At 35.1% G+C, this 18,468-nt stretch overlaps 1 protein-coding gene across 2 annotated transcripts in view; it reads right to left on the minus strand.

Annotated features, from left to right (window-relative positions):
• The window catches only part of LOC106666521 (ubiquitin carboxyl-terminal hydrolase 48-like), a 144,139-nt gene that overhangs the window by 98,843 nt on the left and 26,828 nt on the right, over window positions 1-18,468 (minus strand). For both annotated transcript variants that reach the window (XM_014393783.2, XM_014393784.2), the window contains 2 exons: window positions 10,674-10,778; window positions 6,483-6,595 (listed from right to left, as the gene is read on the minus strand). In XM_014393783.2, coding sequence (XP_014249269.1) covers window positions 6,483-6,595; window positions 10,674-10,778 — 218 coding nt within the window. The remainder of the gene's footprint in view (window positions 1-6,482; window positions 6,596-10,673; window positions 10,779-18,468) is intronic.

Below are 18,468 nucleotides of genomic sequence, written 5' to 3' on the forward strand. Positions count from 1 at the left end.
GCGAAAAAAGAAGCCATATTGTCTTCTTTTTCTTCCAGACCAAGGACATATCTATTTAAAGTACTTCAAACTTTAACTTTTATCTAACTTGAAAACGTTGACTGACCTATCATTAAAACTGAGGCATATTCACAGTAGTAAAACTAATTAAATTAAATTAAATTTTAAATAAACCTTGTTTTATGCACAGCTATCAATCTCGCATCGCCCTACTTATAACACTGACCGTCGATTTATTTTTCAAAGTGATGACTTTTTTTTCTTTTTTTTTTCAATTTCAATAAGAATTAAAAACTTTCATGCTTGTTTAACGGGTATCAAACAATGGTGCAACAAAACAATAGTTAGGGACTAAAAAAAGGTTCGAAATTGACAGAAGGAAGGCCAGCGTCTTGCCTCACCCTGCTTATAACCCTGACCGTCGATATATATTTTAAAGTGATGATATGACTCTTTTATGCAAATTTACAACCATGTAGAAAATTTCAATGAGAATTAAAAACGTTCATGCTTGTTTAACGGGAATCAAACAATGGTGGAACAAGACAACTGTTAGGGACTTAAAAAAGGTTCGAAATTGATATTAAAAAAAGGATGGTCAGCGTCTTGCCTCACCCTGCTTATAACCCTGGCCTATTCAAGTTATAGTTTTTTCACTACCAACGGCTTATCTTTTGAAGGAACAGTGAATACTTCATTTACTGAGAGATGAGTAAAATTGTGGCTTATTTTGAAAAGAAGTTTGTGTAATTGTCTATTTGTAATAAAACGTATTTTATGCACAATTACAGCCATGAAGAAAATTGTAGTAAGAATTTAAAAAATTTCACCTTTGTATTTAACGGACTCAAAAATCAATGGTGCAACAAGACAACACTTAGGGATAAAGAAAAAGTTCAAAATTGGCATGAAAGTAAGGTCAGCGTCTTTGTCTTTGTCAAGCCCTGCTTATAACCTTTACCTTCTCACATTCTAGCTATGCAAAGTTTTCTCAATTAATGGGATATGTTTTGAAAGTGCACTATGCAAAACTATGACATATTTTGGGATATTTTTAATTTGCGAACGCACTTCCTCTTTTAGGACAAGTAGAACCATGTTAGGTGTATACAGTCTCAATACGTTTATAAAAGATAAAAAATTAATAAAATGGATAAGGATTAAATTACTCTGCTAGGAAATAAATAATATACACTATTAGATAATCTAGAGAGTAAGATATTCTGTATATTATTTTTAATAATGCTTGGTGAAAGCTCATCATATTTCACCTAAAATTGAATGATGCCAGCTATAGGTAAGTAAAAATTTTATTTTAAAAAAATTAAATGATTATTTACACTTCCTTTATGTGACAATTTGACCAGGATGAAACAATTTAATGTCAAATGTGACTTGTTAAAACCGATCTCGGAAGGCGTCTAGAAAGGCAATTTAAATACAAAAAAATCCCTCGGAAATTCTCTCGTCCGAATTAATTTGCCAAATAGGAGATGTGTGCGGATCAGGTGAGGAATGTGCCCCTTGACGTAATTTACTGTTGTTAATATACATTGTTCTTGGGATTCCTTGGAAGTGAATCCCACCCTCAAGACTGTGGCATCTCTTCTCTTTAGGTAAACCGCACATTATCTCTAGGTCATAACTCATAGCAGTGCAGGTTATGAGCCATCAACTATTTGCGTATATTATGCCCAAAACGTACCAAACCATTAATCTTGCTAGGAGTGACCTACAATATAAATTTCCAATAAACGTCTTCGGCGCGTTCCTTTGGTTTCTAACAGGATATATTGAAACATATGAGAACACATATATTCACACCGAATAAGCTGACTCTTTAAAAATGTACATTGTCGAATATAGGTTCATTTATTTTATACAGGGTGAATTGCTACTCGTGCTACAAACTTCTCCAGTAGATTCTTCACCCTAAAATGAACAAAAAAGTTCATATTGTCCATGGTCCGATTCTCAACCATTTCAGAGTAATTTCGCTTTTTATCGATTTTGAAAGATATCACGTCCTGGCGTCGGAAAATCGTGATATCTTTTAATCTAAACATTTCTCTGAAAATCTAATAGCACCGTTGAAATTCCCGTTAATTTTTCAATAAGAAGATGACGGTGGCAAAATGTTTGGGCTAATTTTTTGTGTTTTATTTCAGCCAGAACTACAAAAAGAGTGGAAAATTGTGTAAATCGGAAAGTGTATAAAGTAATCCAGAGTTTCTAATTTTAGTCTCAGAAGGCAGCAAATTTGAGGAAAACTACCTGATTTAATAACGCTTCCAACGCACTCGTCATTTTCTTATTTAGTGGTTGTGAGACCAAGATGTTGATGACAAAAAGAGAAAAAATGGTGGTTCAAGGATTGCTAATGTTTGAGAGTGACTTGCTACTCGTGCTACAAACTTCACCAGTAGATTCTTGACCCTAAAATGAACAAAAAAGTTCATATTGACCATGGTCCGATTCTCAACCATTTCAGAGTAATTTCGCTTTTTATCGATTTTGAAAGATATCACGTCCTGGCGTCGGAAAATCGTGATATCTTTTAATCTAAACATTTCTCTTAAAATCTATAAGCACCGTTGAAATCCCCGTTAATTTTTCAATAAGAAGATGAAGGTGGCAAAACGTTTGGGTCTTTCTTCCTTGACCTTCTAGCTGTTTGTAAACTTCTTAAGCATTACATACTAAATGGGCATTAAATTAAATTAAAAAATTTCAATGGAATTATGATTTTGATTCTCTCTAAAAATTAACGGGGATTTCAACGGTGCTTATAGATTTTAAGAGAAATGTTTAGATTAAAAGATATCACGATTTTCCGACGCCAGGACGTGATATCTTTCAAAATCGATAAAAAGCGAAATTACTCTGAAATGGTTGAGAATCGGACCATGGACAATATGAACTTTTTTGTTCATTTTAGGGTGAAGAATCTACTGGAGAAGTTTGTAGCACGAGTAGCAAGTCACCCTGTATAGCATTGTAAATTCATTACTTTTGTTATGACAAACAAAATCATTAAGTGTACTTTCCTATCAATACATTTCATTAATTGCATCTGATTTAATGCGACCATATATTCATTTTTCACTGGCTAAAAATACATTTTTTAATTAATTTATTTATTTGTGGGCAACAACTTTCAACACAATGCGTTTTTTCACATGGTCGCAGTACAAATACTAATGCAAACGATCCGGAAACATACTTAACAACATCCTATAAAGTCTCAACGGACTATAAAGGAGAGGAAAAACAGAGGAGAGCATCAGATACAATGATATGGTATACAGTCGGCTCCAAAACAAACGAAGGAATCGGATCAGAACTTTTCTGTACAAGCCCAAAACATGAGCAATCAAACTCATTACGGAAGTACACTTCGGTCTTCCAAGCAGAAATACATGCCATCAATGCTTGTGCCCTGGAAAATCTTAAAAGAGGTTGCACTGGCAATAAAATCTTCATAAGATCTGATAGCCAAGCAGCCATTAAAGCACTAGCATGTAAAAGAATTTCATCACAATTAGTCAGAGAATGCGTCCAAAATCTCCAAAACTTGGGGAAACACAACAACCTGTTGATATCTTGAGTACCAGGGCTCAGAGGAATTTGGGATTTTGGGAACGAGAAAGCAGACTGACCAGCGGAGGATCCGCAAGATCATAGGAGAAGTGGATAAACTCTAGCGGCGCTAGACGCAGTGAATTTATGATGAAACAACCGTCACCAAGACCGGCAAACTCACTGCTGCAATTGGAGAGGGCAAGACTCAGTGGAGGGACTGTTAACCGGTCACTAGCATCTGAGAAAACATCTACACGACATGGGCATATACAACGATGATCCCATCTGCAGATTATGCAATGAGGAGGAGGAAACAGCCAACCATATCATCTTCGGATCAACAGCTCAATGGAGATTTACCCTAACATACGAAAAAATCTAAGGAATGAAATAGTAGCAGCGACAGTCAATGACCTGATGTTTCTAAGAACGATTGAGTGACAGAACTAGGGCACTAGGAAGGTTCAATAATCCAGAAGGCTGCAGTGCCTGGGGAGCACAAACCCCTCTTCCTAGTATCTTCATCAACATACCATACCAATGCCCAGACACATGCTATTAGAAACCAGCCTAGCTGCCACTCAGCACTCAATGGTGAAGGTGGTCTCGAAGCCATCCTCTATTATGTGTGGCGGGTTCTACAACATTACGGTTGTATCAAAGGTTGGTGTGAAATCTATGGAATCAAAACGGAACAGTTCGTTTACCAAAGGGATGTTGAGGTCGGTGTGGATAGTGAGGTTAGTGACGTAATAAGGAGCTTTGATGATTTGCCTGAGGACTTTTGACTGGAAGGATTATATGTTGGATGGCTCGACAAAAAATAATAAATTCACTTGAGGACCGCGGTAGCCAAGTGGTTAGTACTCTCGTCCTCGGTTCGACTGCATTACGCCTGGAATTGTTGATGATATTAATAAAAATTCTAACTGAGGTTTGGCCAATGAGGTAAGCACGTGGCTATTAACAAAAATTTATAAAACAGAATTTTAAGTCAAACTCTTACCGTTTCTTTTTAATGTGTATTTTCCAATTTGCTCTTTTATCTAGTGTGATGCATAAATATTTTATTGAACTCCGGGATGGTACTACTTTACCGTTGAAGGGATTGGTTTGTCTAGTAAATTTATGTTTGTAATTTTAACGTGTCCGGATTTCAAGTCGTTTATTTTCACCTTCCGAATATATGTCCAGTCGTGAATGCTGTTGATTGTCGTTTGCAGTTCGTGGATATATCGATCCCTTTTTTCCCCTCGCATGCTGTGTTGCCGGCAAATGTTACGTTGATCATTTTTTCGTGGTAAGTAGGCATAGCAAGTACAGTAAGGAACCTAGGATACTACCTTGTGATACACAAGTCACGGTGGATGTTGCAGTTAAGTCGTCAGATTTTTGTCAAATAACGATCCTGGGTTCCATTTCCAGCTCGGCTTTGAGAATTTTCCACCAATTACAACTTATATTAAATATTGTACATTCAAAATCAATTTATCATATATTACAAATTGGAAAAAGAGCTAAAGGGTTGGGCGACCAAAAGGTTAAGACTGCACGACTCATCCTTGGCAAATATGTTAAGTATAAGGTTTTTATAATTTCATATAGATTTGTATGGATAACTGATTAATTTTGTTTATTATACAACGTCTTTGAAATCGAAACTTATTATGAAACAACGAGATAGGTCCCCGAGGTCAGGTTGGTTTGGAAGAAAAGATAAATTTACAATGATTAATTTCCTTGCATTTTTATTAACTACGTTATTCAGAGAGCCTTCATAGAGGAAAATGTTCCCTCTTTCGGAGTTTTGTTTTGTTAGTATGCGTTTTTCAGCGTTTTTACTTTTTTCCCCAAAATCTAAGTGGCAATATTGAACGAAGATTATTATTTACCACTTATTAGGCTAATACTTCTTTCTCCAGCGTCATCTCATATAAGTTTTAAAAGACAAATGTGTGAAGAAGAAACCAAATCGGAGACAGAAGCGTTTCTCTTGAAGCGAGAAATAAGAACAGTAAAAGAGAATCTCTCATTCTTTCATTTGTATACAGACAAGTTTGTTGTTAGTTTCTATAGAATGGGCCTTGAGGGTGTTGTTGGTTTTTCGAACTTTCCCTTATGCCGCCACCCCTACAAGTTTTTGACCCCTACTTGCTACTTGACCGCTTACTGCCCCCCTATGACACCTAACAATCTACTTAGTCTTTGAAATCGAAACTTGTTATGAAACAACAAGATAGGTCCCCGAGGTCAGGTTGGTTTGGAAGAAAAGAGAAATTTACAATATATTCCCAAACATTTTATTATTTGTGCTAGATTTATTTTATTATTGTACATAAAAGATTAAAAAATTAAATAGATATTGTGACATGCGGGAAAATATGAACGAGGAATATATTCGGTTTATACCCCCCCCCCAAAGACCACGGTTTGTAAATTAACATCCTAGTCCTCATAATATAGCAATTAAACGTGGAACGGTGACAAATGCCCCATTTAGGGTTAGCGCGACAAGTCTCGAGTGACAAATCCTCACGAGAAGGTGGAGCGTCTTGTGAGGCTGCTGATGAAAGATCATTAGTCTCAGCTCCCGTACATTTGCATATAAAGCTCATTTGGAGTCGTGTGGATGAGGGTGAGGGGGCGGACTTTCGAGGAAGTCATTCACAATCCCACACATTGTCTAATGGAACTCCATAATCTAACAGGGATTATTAATACCACCCTTATTCGCAATAAAAACATGTTAATACAAATACTGAAAAAGTTAAGGATCTAAGCTGAATTTGGTCGTATCTTTTGCCATAAAACATTTCTTTGGATACTATTTAAGTATTTAATTTCTAAATTTTTTATTAAATGCTGTTTTTTTAGTAATGTTTTATGTAAAATGTACTTACACGGTGATGTTGCAGTGATCACCCCCTCCGCTTCGTAGGTGACTGTAATCGCTTGGTCGATCTCGTATAAGCCCGACAGCGAGGTCCATTCGTCGTCAGTCAGGGCTGCCAGGCTGCAAAAGAGAACATAGGAAAGTGTTCAAACTCAGCTCAGCCCTTTATAATTGAACTGGGTCAGCACTTAATTATAGTGAAGTGAAAACTGTGTTGCCCAGATGCTGTCTGCATTAGCATAGGCTCCTAATATGATATTAATTGTGCAATATGCTAAAAGAGGGAGGGAGAGAGAATCGACAGCGGATGCAAAAACAGAGGATGATGCGGGGCGCGACACTTTGCTTAACTTTGGTATTTACATAATGACTGTGACATCCACCGCCCATTACCCCCAGGCAGTAAATCACTTTTAATGTTATGCAAGAATCTAATTACCTACTTCTTCCCATTGACTCCCTTTTGGAAAGTCATTTTAAGTAGAATTATAATTTTATGGAACGAGAAATAGCACTAGCGGACCAACTTATTTTGCATGTTACAATACAATAAATATGATGATGGTGATATTTACACTTCAGGACTGCCGGATGATGAACCTTCAGTTTGCCCTTTTCTGACTATTCTGGTTTCGGCATTTCACCATCGACAATGTGTAAAACAGATCAACCACTGAAGATAGTGAAATACGTCTTACAGATTAAAGCCGAGATAAACAGGATAAAATAAGCATTAATCAGGATCGAATCATATTTCATAAGTGATCGACACCGTCTCTTACATTATTATCTTTATGAAATTAAAGATTTCATTCAGCAATTGAAATTACTAGTATAACAGTAAGGATCAGTCTTCTCTCGTAAAACGAGCTCATTCTAAGGAAATAGCATATTATTCAGAAGGAAACTTAAGGACGCCTTGAAGGCCCTACTGGCAACCCTTCTTAAGATAGGTGCAACAATACGCATCGTCAAAAACAAAGTTTTATCTGTAGATTCCGATTTCTCACAATTCTTCTTTTTCTTTATTACGAAAAGATAAATAGCATCTACTCGGACAGTTAGATGGCCATGAACAGTGGATGGATTACAGATGGCCATTACATCTGGGGGGAAAATTCAAAGTCGTTTGGGTTTGAATCAAAGACCTGTCAGATTTCCCAAGGAAAGTTCGATCAGGACAGCAATCGGCCCTGTACCCTTTGCGGCATAAAAAATTGCCAAAAATTAGATCCATTAGATTATGACTGGAAATACGTTTAAGGAGATTGCATCTCAGAACAAGGCAGACAAAAAGTTCATTAAAAGGCCATCGTATAAACTTACAGCAGAAATACTAATTCTAGGACGTATTAGAATGAGAATGGTGAGAATGACACTACATACTCCAGAAACATATAGATTCACTCGGAGCAGATAAAAGCTTCTCCAGATTTTTTTCTGAAGAAGAAGAAACGGCGGAACACGTTGTTGGTGCGATGACTGCAGCCTAAGACTCCTGACAAGAAAAGCCAAGATCTGAGCCAAGATCTGAAGGTTACACACGAGAACACTTAACAAAGTTTTGGGATCCGGTACAAATCCTTAAGCTTAACGAAGAGCTATAGACAATGATTGCAAAATAGACCAATATTGGTTTCGCAAGGTAGGGAACAGGTCGACTACTTTTAACCTTAGCCTTAACCTTACATTGGGAAGTCACGACTTTTTGGGAACGAAGCCCAAATCAAAATTCTTCAGTGCTATAAAATAGTAGTACTCTCATAATTTATAAAAAGGTAAAGAAGGCACTTGGAACTCGTAGAATCAAGAGGAACGATATGCCTGAATGTTTACTGTTATGGATTTCAACCAAGCCAACCCATTTACATCCATCATCAAAATCCCCAGTTTTGATCCTTCTTTTCTTCATTTCTTTTCTTAATTACTGATACTTTTGTGAGCACTCCACCAGAAAGAGTCTAACTTTAAATTGGTCTGCCGGCACACAGGCTGACAAGCCGGTGTTAATGTTTATTATTCTAAGTTCCGAAATGGCATAGTTGCGTCACAGAACTTCTTGACTTAACATACCATATTCTTTCATCTGAGACATATTGGCTATCTAAAGCAAGATAATGGAAGTCTTGAAAACCAGGTCATTGACTGAAAAATTAAGAAAAATTAAGAAAACGTTTGGGCTTTTACAAAAATTGGTAATAGCGTTAATAAAAACTCGAGACCCCGAGTTACTCTGATTCAGATTGAATAAGGAGATTGCGACGATTTCTCCGCAAATACCTCAAACCCTGAATACCTGGGGAAATTGTGCCCTCGGAAAGGGGCAAAGTTAATTATAAGTTACATTAGACAAAGTATGTTGCAATATAAGGCTTTGTTTTTTGCGTGGTTGAGTTTAAGGTATTCTCACCCGGGTTGACTTTCCTTCTCCTCATGCCAACCCCTTTTCCTCAACCTCATTAGAAGACTATAAATTGCACAACATTAATTAACTTCTGGAACTGTAAATTAAACTCCTTCGATAAAAATAAAAAGAAAAATTACGAATCGTAAAACAGAACTAACGACTAATCCCATTAACGAAATAATCTAGGGTGAAAATGTTTTTAATCGAAAGTGATTCGGGTTAAATAATAATAAGCAATAGGGATGCTATGGGAAATTGTCCAAGTGCTATTACAAACCAGTTTTTCCCCTTGTGTTCCCTTCCTTTGGAAACATTAATCTCAATTTTTCACACATTTTCCACCACCACATTAAACGTTCCTTATACTAGAGACCTTTACACCCTCCAGACGTTTATTACATTTTAATGACAAATAAACGGACCTGTCTACTATATTTTCTAAAACGAGATAACCACTAAAATTGTTAATAACAGTCTTAAAAAATATTCTGAGATCGTGAAATGCATCTGGTGTGACGTAGGTTTTAGAAAAACATTTTCTTTATTGTGCCAACGTTTCGGCCTTTATTGAGATCATCTTCAGTGCCTTGCATTTCAACAAAAAAAGTTCTCTGATTGATAGCCGATGCAAGTGTCTTCTCATTGTTGGCGATGTCCTTCAGAATACTCTTTGCTTGGTGTACATATGTAGTTGAAATTTGTTCATAGAATCCCACAATACAATGGCATAACTTTCAGATGTTTTTATTTTTCTATGAAATTTAATTTAAGAATATTTTTACTTGTCGCATAAATTGAACATAATAACATTATTCTCGCATAAGTTCAAAAGTGTAGGGCATCGGGTTCACTTATTGAATTAACTCATTAGAATTTCGAGCGGGGTTCAGTCCTTTAGTCCGTAGGTTCGGTCCCTAAAATATAGAAGTCTTGTCACATTCACACCTCAGAGTACTCGATATTCCACGACTGTGGTTAAGCCACCGCTTCCTTTCACGCTAATAAATTATATTCATTCCAATAAATTAACATAGACACAACACCCGATATAAACATAGAAGTCTGGTCAAATTCACTCCTCAGAGTACTGGGCTGGGTTATTTTTCGAAAATGACTTACATTACGCCCCAGACGTCTCAACTTACCCTGGACTACTCGATATTCTTCGTGGCGGAGTTAAACAACCCATTCCTTTCACGCTAATAAATTACGTTTGGGGGACCGCGGTAGCCGAGTGGTTAGCATGAGAGACTCTCACGCCGCGGTCGTGGGTTCGATTCCCCACCGTCGCCTCTGGCCCTTTTTTCCCGATAACCCCCAATTTGAACACACAAGAATTCGTACCACGGCTAATATGCAAGATCATAAGGCCAATAAAAATATAAAAAAATAAAATAAAAAAAATAAATTAAAAAAAATAAAAAAAATAAATTACGTTCATTCTAATACATTAACATAAGCACAAACACTACATACATTTGAAAATCCCTACAGCCCTGAGGTACCGGAAACCTGCAGTACCCTAAGACAAATCACAGATCCGATGATACATTGCTGTACTATATTGCTATTGTAATAAATTCGTTATTTTGTGTCTCTTCTTAATTTGTATATACGTATTTCCTTTTGATGGAATCTGACTTATCAGCATAAAAACATTAAAGAAGTACTGCAATTAAATAAACAATTAACAAACGAGGTTATAATTTTCCGTCCTCCCTTCATCCTATTATTTCTTTGTATTAAAAAAATGGAAGTTTGATTATATAATTGGAATTTGGCTTAACTTACTTCGACACATCATTCTCAGATTCACGATCAAACAGTAGCAGATTATGTTTGCAGAGGAGGGTTTTGTTTCGAATGCTATACAGCGGCTCCATCCGGCCAGCATCTCTGGAAAAAAAATTAAAATCATAAGCAAAATTGCTAACAATAATAAAAAGTTCTACTTTTTAAAATAAGTTTACAAAAAAGGGTTTTTGCCCAAATTTAAGACAAACAACAATTACATAAATTTTTCCATTTTGAAAATTCGACCCAATGTAACTCTTCAGAGAACCTCAAGTCGATTAATTTCGAAACTAGCCAATGACTAAAATTGACTTTAAATTTCAATTCACAGAATAATTCGTTAAAATAATCTACATGACAGATATTTCTATATAAAACTGTTATGACAATCAAATTGTTTCAATATTAAAGAATTACCCATTGCAGATGTATTAATGTACAGAAGAACTATATTAATGTTAAACATTGCTATGAATCTCGACTCATATCATCCTATTCTGTCAGATTCTTGGGTTGGTCTATTTTGCTATTTGGCCAATCGTGTCTCCTTACAATAAACAAATGGCTTATTTCATAATTTTGATTTTCTAACAAACTAACATGATCAACAATCGACCCCACAGAAACGAACAAATAGACATCGAACACTGAATGAACCCCCCCCCCAAAAAAAATCTATAAAAACACCCAATAGACCTAATTTCAAACTTAACACTGCAAATCTGCAAATTGGTAAAACATGCAAGAACTTGACTGTAAGGACCAATTGTTTAAGACAGGGAAACGCGAAAGACAACCGGCGAGGCTGAGATAGACCTCAGAAAAAATCAAGCTGTAATAAAATGCAAAAAATGTTATGTATTAAAGTTTGATATAAAAAATTTAATAATCTTTCATTAAAAAAAAAATCATAAAAAACAATTTAAAATTATCGGCCTTGTTTAATCTTTAATATGTATTATTTATTTATTTTTAATATAATATACTCTGACGGTGGTACTAATCGAATTATCGAATGAAAATTTGCGGGAAAAGTTAACAATTATGTACGTTTTGCTGTTGTCATTTCTCCGAAACAGGGTATGGGCAGACATGCGTTTCGGATTTGTAAATATGGAAAAACGGTGAGATGCAAAGCACCGAATAATTGCACTTTTGCCCACACGTTGCAAGAATGATGCAATCCATTATGCTCGGAATATTAAAAGCTCTTCAGGTCGCGATGCGTCCGGGGGGGAATTATTCGTGCGGCCGGAGTAAACATGCTAATGACGTTCTTTCGTTCAATTAAAACGATATTAATAAGGCTTATCAATCAATATTACTTCAAGTAGGGTTGAGTTTTTGTTTGTTTGTCCCGGGGATCTGATGGGGTCGGGGTGGAGGCAGCCCCCTAATTGGACCATGTTAAGTTCACGCCACAAAAGTTGACAACCCCCATCCACTTCACCGGCGTTAATTTTTTCCCTGGAAGATATGTGTCGGAGGCTTTGGGCTTATTCCCCTTTTTTCTTTAGCCTAGCCACTCTGTCCCCTCCGATAATGCCCTTCATTTGCGAGGAGCTCGGGGATTCCGGACATGTACTTTTTCCACGTCGCCCTTTAATTAAACTGTCTTACTGCTCCTGGGTAAATATGTAAACGAGCAAAAGGGACTTGTCGACCTTAATCCCTCGTTCCGCATCCCAAGGGCGCACTAACGCTATACACAAGGGCCATTTAGCAGTTTTAAAAGTTCAAACAATGTCAAATTTCAGAATTAGGAAAACCGCGATATCACGGAAGAAATAATTATATGGCTTAACCTTTGAAATATATACCTTATTTACAATATGCGTAAGATTCGCCGACTAAGCAGAAAAAGAGTACAGAGAGGACCATCGATTAATATTATTGAAATTTTCTTACAATTTTTTAGTCGACAAAAACAATATTCCAAAGGTTTGGATACAAGTTACGGTATAAAGTATACAGTTTATGGTATGTAAAGATTACGATTATCAAGTACATAGTATATAGTAGTCAGAATTTAACTGCATAGTTACAGAAATTATGGTATCAAGTATATAATACTTAGAATTTAAAGTATGTAGAACATAGCATATAGTAGTTAGAATTTACATTATGTACTATCGGGTTGTCCGGAAAATAATGCAGGATTTTAAGTTTTCATTAAAAAAAATCTATATAAAATATTCTGTTTACGTTTACAGGATTACTCATTNAAATTATTTTGATTAAAGAACATTGCTTTAAAGTAACTAGTTTCTTTTTTTTTGTTTAATACCAAAATCCTGCATTATTTTCCGGACAACCCAATACATAGTGTATTGAGGTCAGGGTCGAAACCCCTTTATTTTGCCTTCTACTGTAAATATTTTGAAGAGGAGTGGAAAATCAGCCAAAGCAGAGAGAAAAGTCTGAAAGCTTATCAGATATCAAGATATAAAAGATCAGATATTGGTCGAGGGGAAAAAAAGATACAAAATACGAAATTTATGGGATTTGGCAGGAAATTTAGTAAGCTTTCAGATTTTTCTCTCTACTTTGGCTGATTTTCCACTCCTCTTCACAATATTTGCAGTAGAATGCAAAATAAAGTGGTTTCGACCAAACTCATTAGAACAGCATTCCAGCTATTTTCAAAAAATCATATTTCCTTCCATGAACAAACTAAACGAAAAATGAAGGGGAGTCTCAATTCATACTTTTTTCCTATCGAGAACAGCAAAGAAATAAAATAAGGTGGGCGCATTAGCTTGGACACCCTGTATAGTGCATAGTATATAGTACAGTTTAAAGTATATAGTAGTAGTTTATCGTATATAGTATAGTTAAATTTATTAAATTTTATCTCAACTGAAAACCTTAATTAATTGAAAGACATTAATTGGTCAAGCGGACCACGAAACTAGTGAATTTAGTTTAGTTAAAGTTTAAATTTAAATGTAGTACAAACTGTACAGCAGTTAGGATATCAAATACATAGTACAAAGTACATAGCAGTTATAGTTCAAAGAATCGTACACATCAAATACATAGTTCATTGCAAATGCATTGTTAATGTTTAAATTATGTTGTTTACAGTAGTGAAAATATATTAGTTTGGGCATGTAACTCTTAGGATACAATAGTTAGGACATAGAGTGCAATTAATTTCAAAAGTAAGTACATATACAGTACATAGTGTATAGCAGTTAGGGTATCAAGTATATGGGGTGAATCATTTTTTGACGCACCATTGGAAAATCAACGTGGGTGCGTTTAAATCTGACTCGAGGCTTATTTCCTTTGATTAATACGTGAATAAAAGAAAGTGAGTCAATTTTCGGTGCACCATAGGAAAATCAAGGTTGGTGCATCTAATTATGACTCGGCACATTTTATTTTATTAGTCTCGTACCAAAAAATAGCCGAGTCATTTTTCGACGCTCCATTCGTTACAAATTAGATTTAGTAGGTTGGAAGGAAAATAAACAAAACCAATATTATTAAAACATTATTCGAACACAATGTAAAAATTAAAAAAAAAAATTCTTCACAAATTAATCTGATTAAGGTTTAAGAGTATTTTTTCTGGTAAAGTAAAAAAATTAAATAAATATAACAATCTCCTTTTCTGGTAAAGTAAAAAAAAAATTAAATAAATGTAACAATCTCCTTTGTTAGCATATCGAAAATGTTCAAAATCATTATAATTGTTCGAACAGACCTCCATTTGCTGCAACACAGTAGCCTAGTCTATCGTAAAACGATGATCGGACGAAAAAAATACTCTTAAACCTTAATCAGATTAATTTGTGAAGAATTTTTTTTTTTTTTTAATTTTTACATTTAAATTGTGTTCGAATAATGTTTTAATAATATTGGTTTTGTTTATTTTCCTTCCAATTTACTAAAACTAATTTGTAACAAATGGTGCGTCGAAAAGTGACTCGGCTATTTTTTGGTACGAGACTAACAAAATAAAATGTGCCGAGTCATAATTAGACGCACCAACCTTGATTTTCCTATGGTGCACCGAAAATTGACTCACTTTCTTTTATTAACGTATTAATCAAAGGAAATAAGCCTCGAGACAGATTTAAACGCACCCGCGTTCATTTTCCAATGGTGTGTCAAAAAATGACACCCTGTATGTTCACCTGTCTAAACATCAAATGTACTATGTATGTACCTCATGGGCACTCATAAAAATCAAACCTAGAATCTTGTGTACTATGCATTTACAACTGACCAAAAACATAAGCCTAATACATACATCAGACCTGGTACACAGTATATAGTAGTAGTAGTGTGTGGTAGTTAGGGTAGCAAGTATGTAGCGTCTAGTATAGTTAGAGTGTAAATTATAAAGTACATAGTGTACCATACCATACCATACAGCAGGTAGGGTATCAAGTACATATTATATACGGTGTAAAGTATTTATTGTATCTAGTACACAGTAGTTAAGAGTTTAAAGTATGTAGTTTAGGGTAATGAAAATATATTATTTTGGTTATAACTCATAAGTTACAATGGTTAGGAGGTAGAGTATAATTAATTTCAAAAGTAAGTATATAGTACATAAGGTATAGCAGTTAGGGTATTAAGTATGAAGTCCATATAGTTAGATAAAAGTATATAGTAGATAGTGTTTAACAGGGTATCACATGCATAGCAATGCATGTATTAGTATTAGTTTGAGTATATAATTCATGTAATGTAGTAGTTGGGAACTACATGAAAAAACATGGAACATAGGAGTTACTGGTGGTAATAATAGGTTACAGAACAGAATAGAGTACGACTATAGTTGTATACAACCATACGTTTTTTCAAACAATTATCCAATGAATCAACCCTGTTTACTCAAAATAACTAATAGGTTTACTGAAGAAGCAAACAAGACGAGATAACTTTATTTTAAATTAAGATGTTTCCAATGAAATGGGTTAATTTGAAATCTTAAGATTAGGATAGATCAACATTTAATACAAAATGTAAAGCAATCTTTTAAACTTTTTTTATAAGTCAACAATTTTTACATTTTCAAGCAAAAATTATTATACTTGATTAAGTAATAAGATGTCATAAATCTCCAAGGAAAAAAATTATAGTTTTCTAAGTTACAAGTATATGTATTTTTCACTGTATATTTGCAGTGGGTGAATTCGTCCTCGCAGACAATTTATGATGAAGAAAATGTTGCTCCGTGGACAGTTAAGATGTTTCTAAAGCGACTGGAATGGAAGGAAGAGGGATGTTGTCCATCATTAGGGTCCTTCAGAGTCCCTCAGGCTTTTCCTTCATCCATCACTCCTCTACACACCACAATTATACCCTCTTATCTCGAAAAGATAGCGCGCTATTCACCCGAGACACTGTCACACACTCCCCTAGCTAAATATTAAGAATATCCGGAGTTATGATAAACCTTCCTTCATTCAACGAAGAATTTAGAAACATTTTTTAAAAAAATATGTATTCTTGAAGGTTATATAAAAATAAAGGGGAATTTTTCATCAGTATTAGTTTTAACGAACGATCCATAGGTGTAAATCAATAGCTAATGTAAATGTTGAATTTTAAACTTTTCCCTTCTCTCAACTCTTCACGAATACGGGTAAAAGCAATAAACTAGATTAGAAAATGACCTAGTTGAGAGTATCTCCTCGCTACCCGGTATTAGACGAGAGCTATCAATCCTATTATAGATTTAGTCTTGAGGCTAGTGGTATTTGTGTGAAATCCTCCCTTGGGATCCACCCTCATCAGTCAATGCCACCCTCATCGCTCCCTTACCCTCTCTCACAATTAGTTACAAACAACTAATCTTCCGTTATCGACGATTTTCCACCTCTTTTCACCCCCATGAGTCGCCCGCGATTAATGCGCGTCTCTTAAAGGTATGTGATTAATTCCAATTTCCTGTTTACAGCTGATGAGATGCGCACTGGGAAACGGTTCATTGACTGAAAAGGAACAAAGCTACAAGGTCCCAGCTTTAAAATAAAAATTAAAAAATGAAAACAATTCGACCCGATTGATGTAAATAAGCATATAAAAATGTAGTAATAACTAACAAAACAAACTAACAACATCGTGCTGCACATGCAAAACTAAAGAAAAATAGAGCTGATAGAAAAGAGGCATAACACAGAATAGGAGCACAATATAACCCAGAACGATGCGAAGGAAATGACAAATACTATAGAAAGATAAATAGAGATACAGAAATGTACACATGCGCATAAAGAAGTTAGAGTATTTAACTAGACGAAAACGAAAAATCAGAAGAGATAGAAAGAAAGAAAATATTCGTTTGGAAAAGAAGAAGAATAAATATAAAAAAATCAAGAAATATAAAAAGGAGGGAAGATAAATATGGAAAAAGTTGAAGAGATGAGAGATAGAAACAATAAGATTATACAAGAACAACAAAGTAAGATGAGTGAAATTAAGTGAGGCTAGGAGAAAAATAACAAGTATAAAAACAGGAGGTAAGATGAAGAAGAAAATAATAGATGTCTTAAGATCAAGAAAGGAAAATAGGTACAAAATAAAGAACAAATATAAGAATACACAAGACAGAAAACAAGAAAAGAAAATAAAACAAAAAACCATATCGACATAAGAAAAATAAGGGGAGGTATAAAAACATGAAAGGTAAGTAAGTATAAAAAAATAATTGGTACGTATATAAAAATTTAGTAAGACAATATAAGAACCAAATATGAGAGAAATAGAAACTTAGATGAGAGAAGGTAAAAATTTATGGGAGAGAGAGAGAGAGAGAGAAGAGAGAGTATGGAGANAGAGAGAGTGAGAGAGAGAGAGAGAGAGGAGAGAAGGAGAGAGATAGAGAGGAGAGAGGGAGAGGAGAAAGAGAGAGTGAGAGAGAGGAGAGAGGGAGCGAGAGGGAGGGGAAGAGAGAGGGAGTGGGAGAGAGGAATATAAACTGTAGATATAAAGTCAAAAAACCTCTATCTTCACGATATGTTACACAGGTTAAAATAACTGATTGAAAGTAAATGGAGTTTGAATGTTTTCATATTATCATTTTACATTCAAAGAGGAGATATACAAAGAGGATACATGGATTGAGACATACTTTTAAATAAATCAAATTTCAATGGATGGAGGTACAGAGGTTCACTGTTAATTGGCCCTCCGGTGGCTTGGGCTTGTAAAAGGATTTGTCCAGGCGGGCAGAAGGGGGATGGTTAATCCCTATCCAGTGACCACTCCCGTCAAATAAGTCCCATTCTGACACCTTCTAATGTATCATTACTAATTGGAGATTAATTTGTCGCTCCATCGTTGCCAAGGGAAAGGATATACGTAAAGGTACGTTTACATCTGACAGTTATTGCATGATATTTATGTCAGACAGAAATCGTATCTAATGTAAACAGTGAAGAATTTATGTCAGAGATAAACAGGGTGTTCGGCTACTCGTGTTTCAAACTTTGCCAGTAGATTCTACATTCAAAATGGAACCAAAAAGTCCTAATTAACTATGGTCCGAATCTCAACTGTTTCGATGTTATTTCACTTTTTCTGATTTTTTAAGATTTCACAACCTTGCTTCAAATAAACAATGATAAATTCCAAAACTAAAAGGTTTCGGACAAATCCGTTGATACCATTGAAAACTATGTTAAATTTCCAATAAGATGTGATCAATACTAAATTTGTTAACCTTTGTGAAATAAGAGTTTTAGAAGCGAGAGTTGAAGTTGAGCCAATGTTGAAAAACTTACTATGGTGATTCTAAACTATTTCCAAACCTAGAGACCAGCAAATT

The sequence above is a fragment of the Cimex lectularius genome, unplaced genomic scaffold (genome assembly GCF_000648675.2).
Source record: "Cimex lectularius strain Harlan isolate CLEC.00 unplaced genomic scaffold, Clec_2.1 scaffold90, whole genome shotgun sequence".
NCBI classification, from domain to species: Eukaryota; Metazoa; Arthropoda; class Insecta; order Hemiptera; family Cimicidae; genus Cimex; species Cimex lectularius.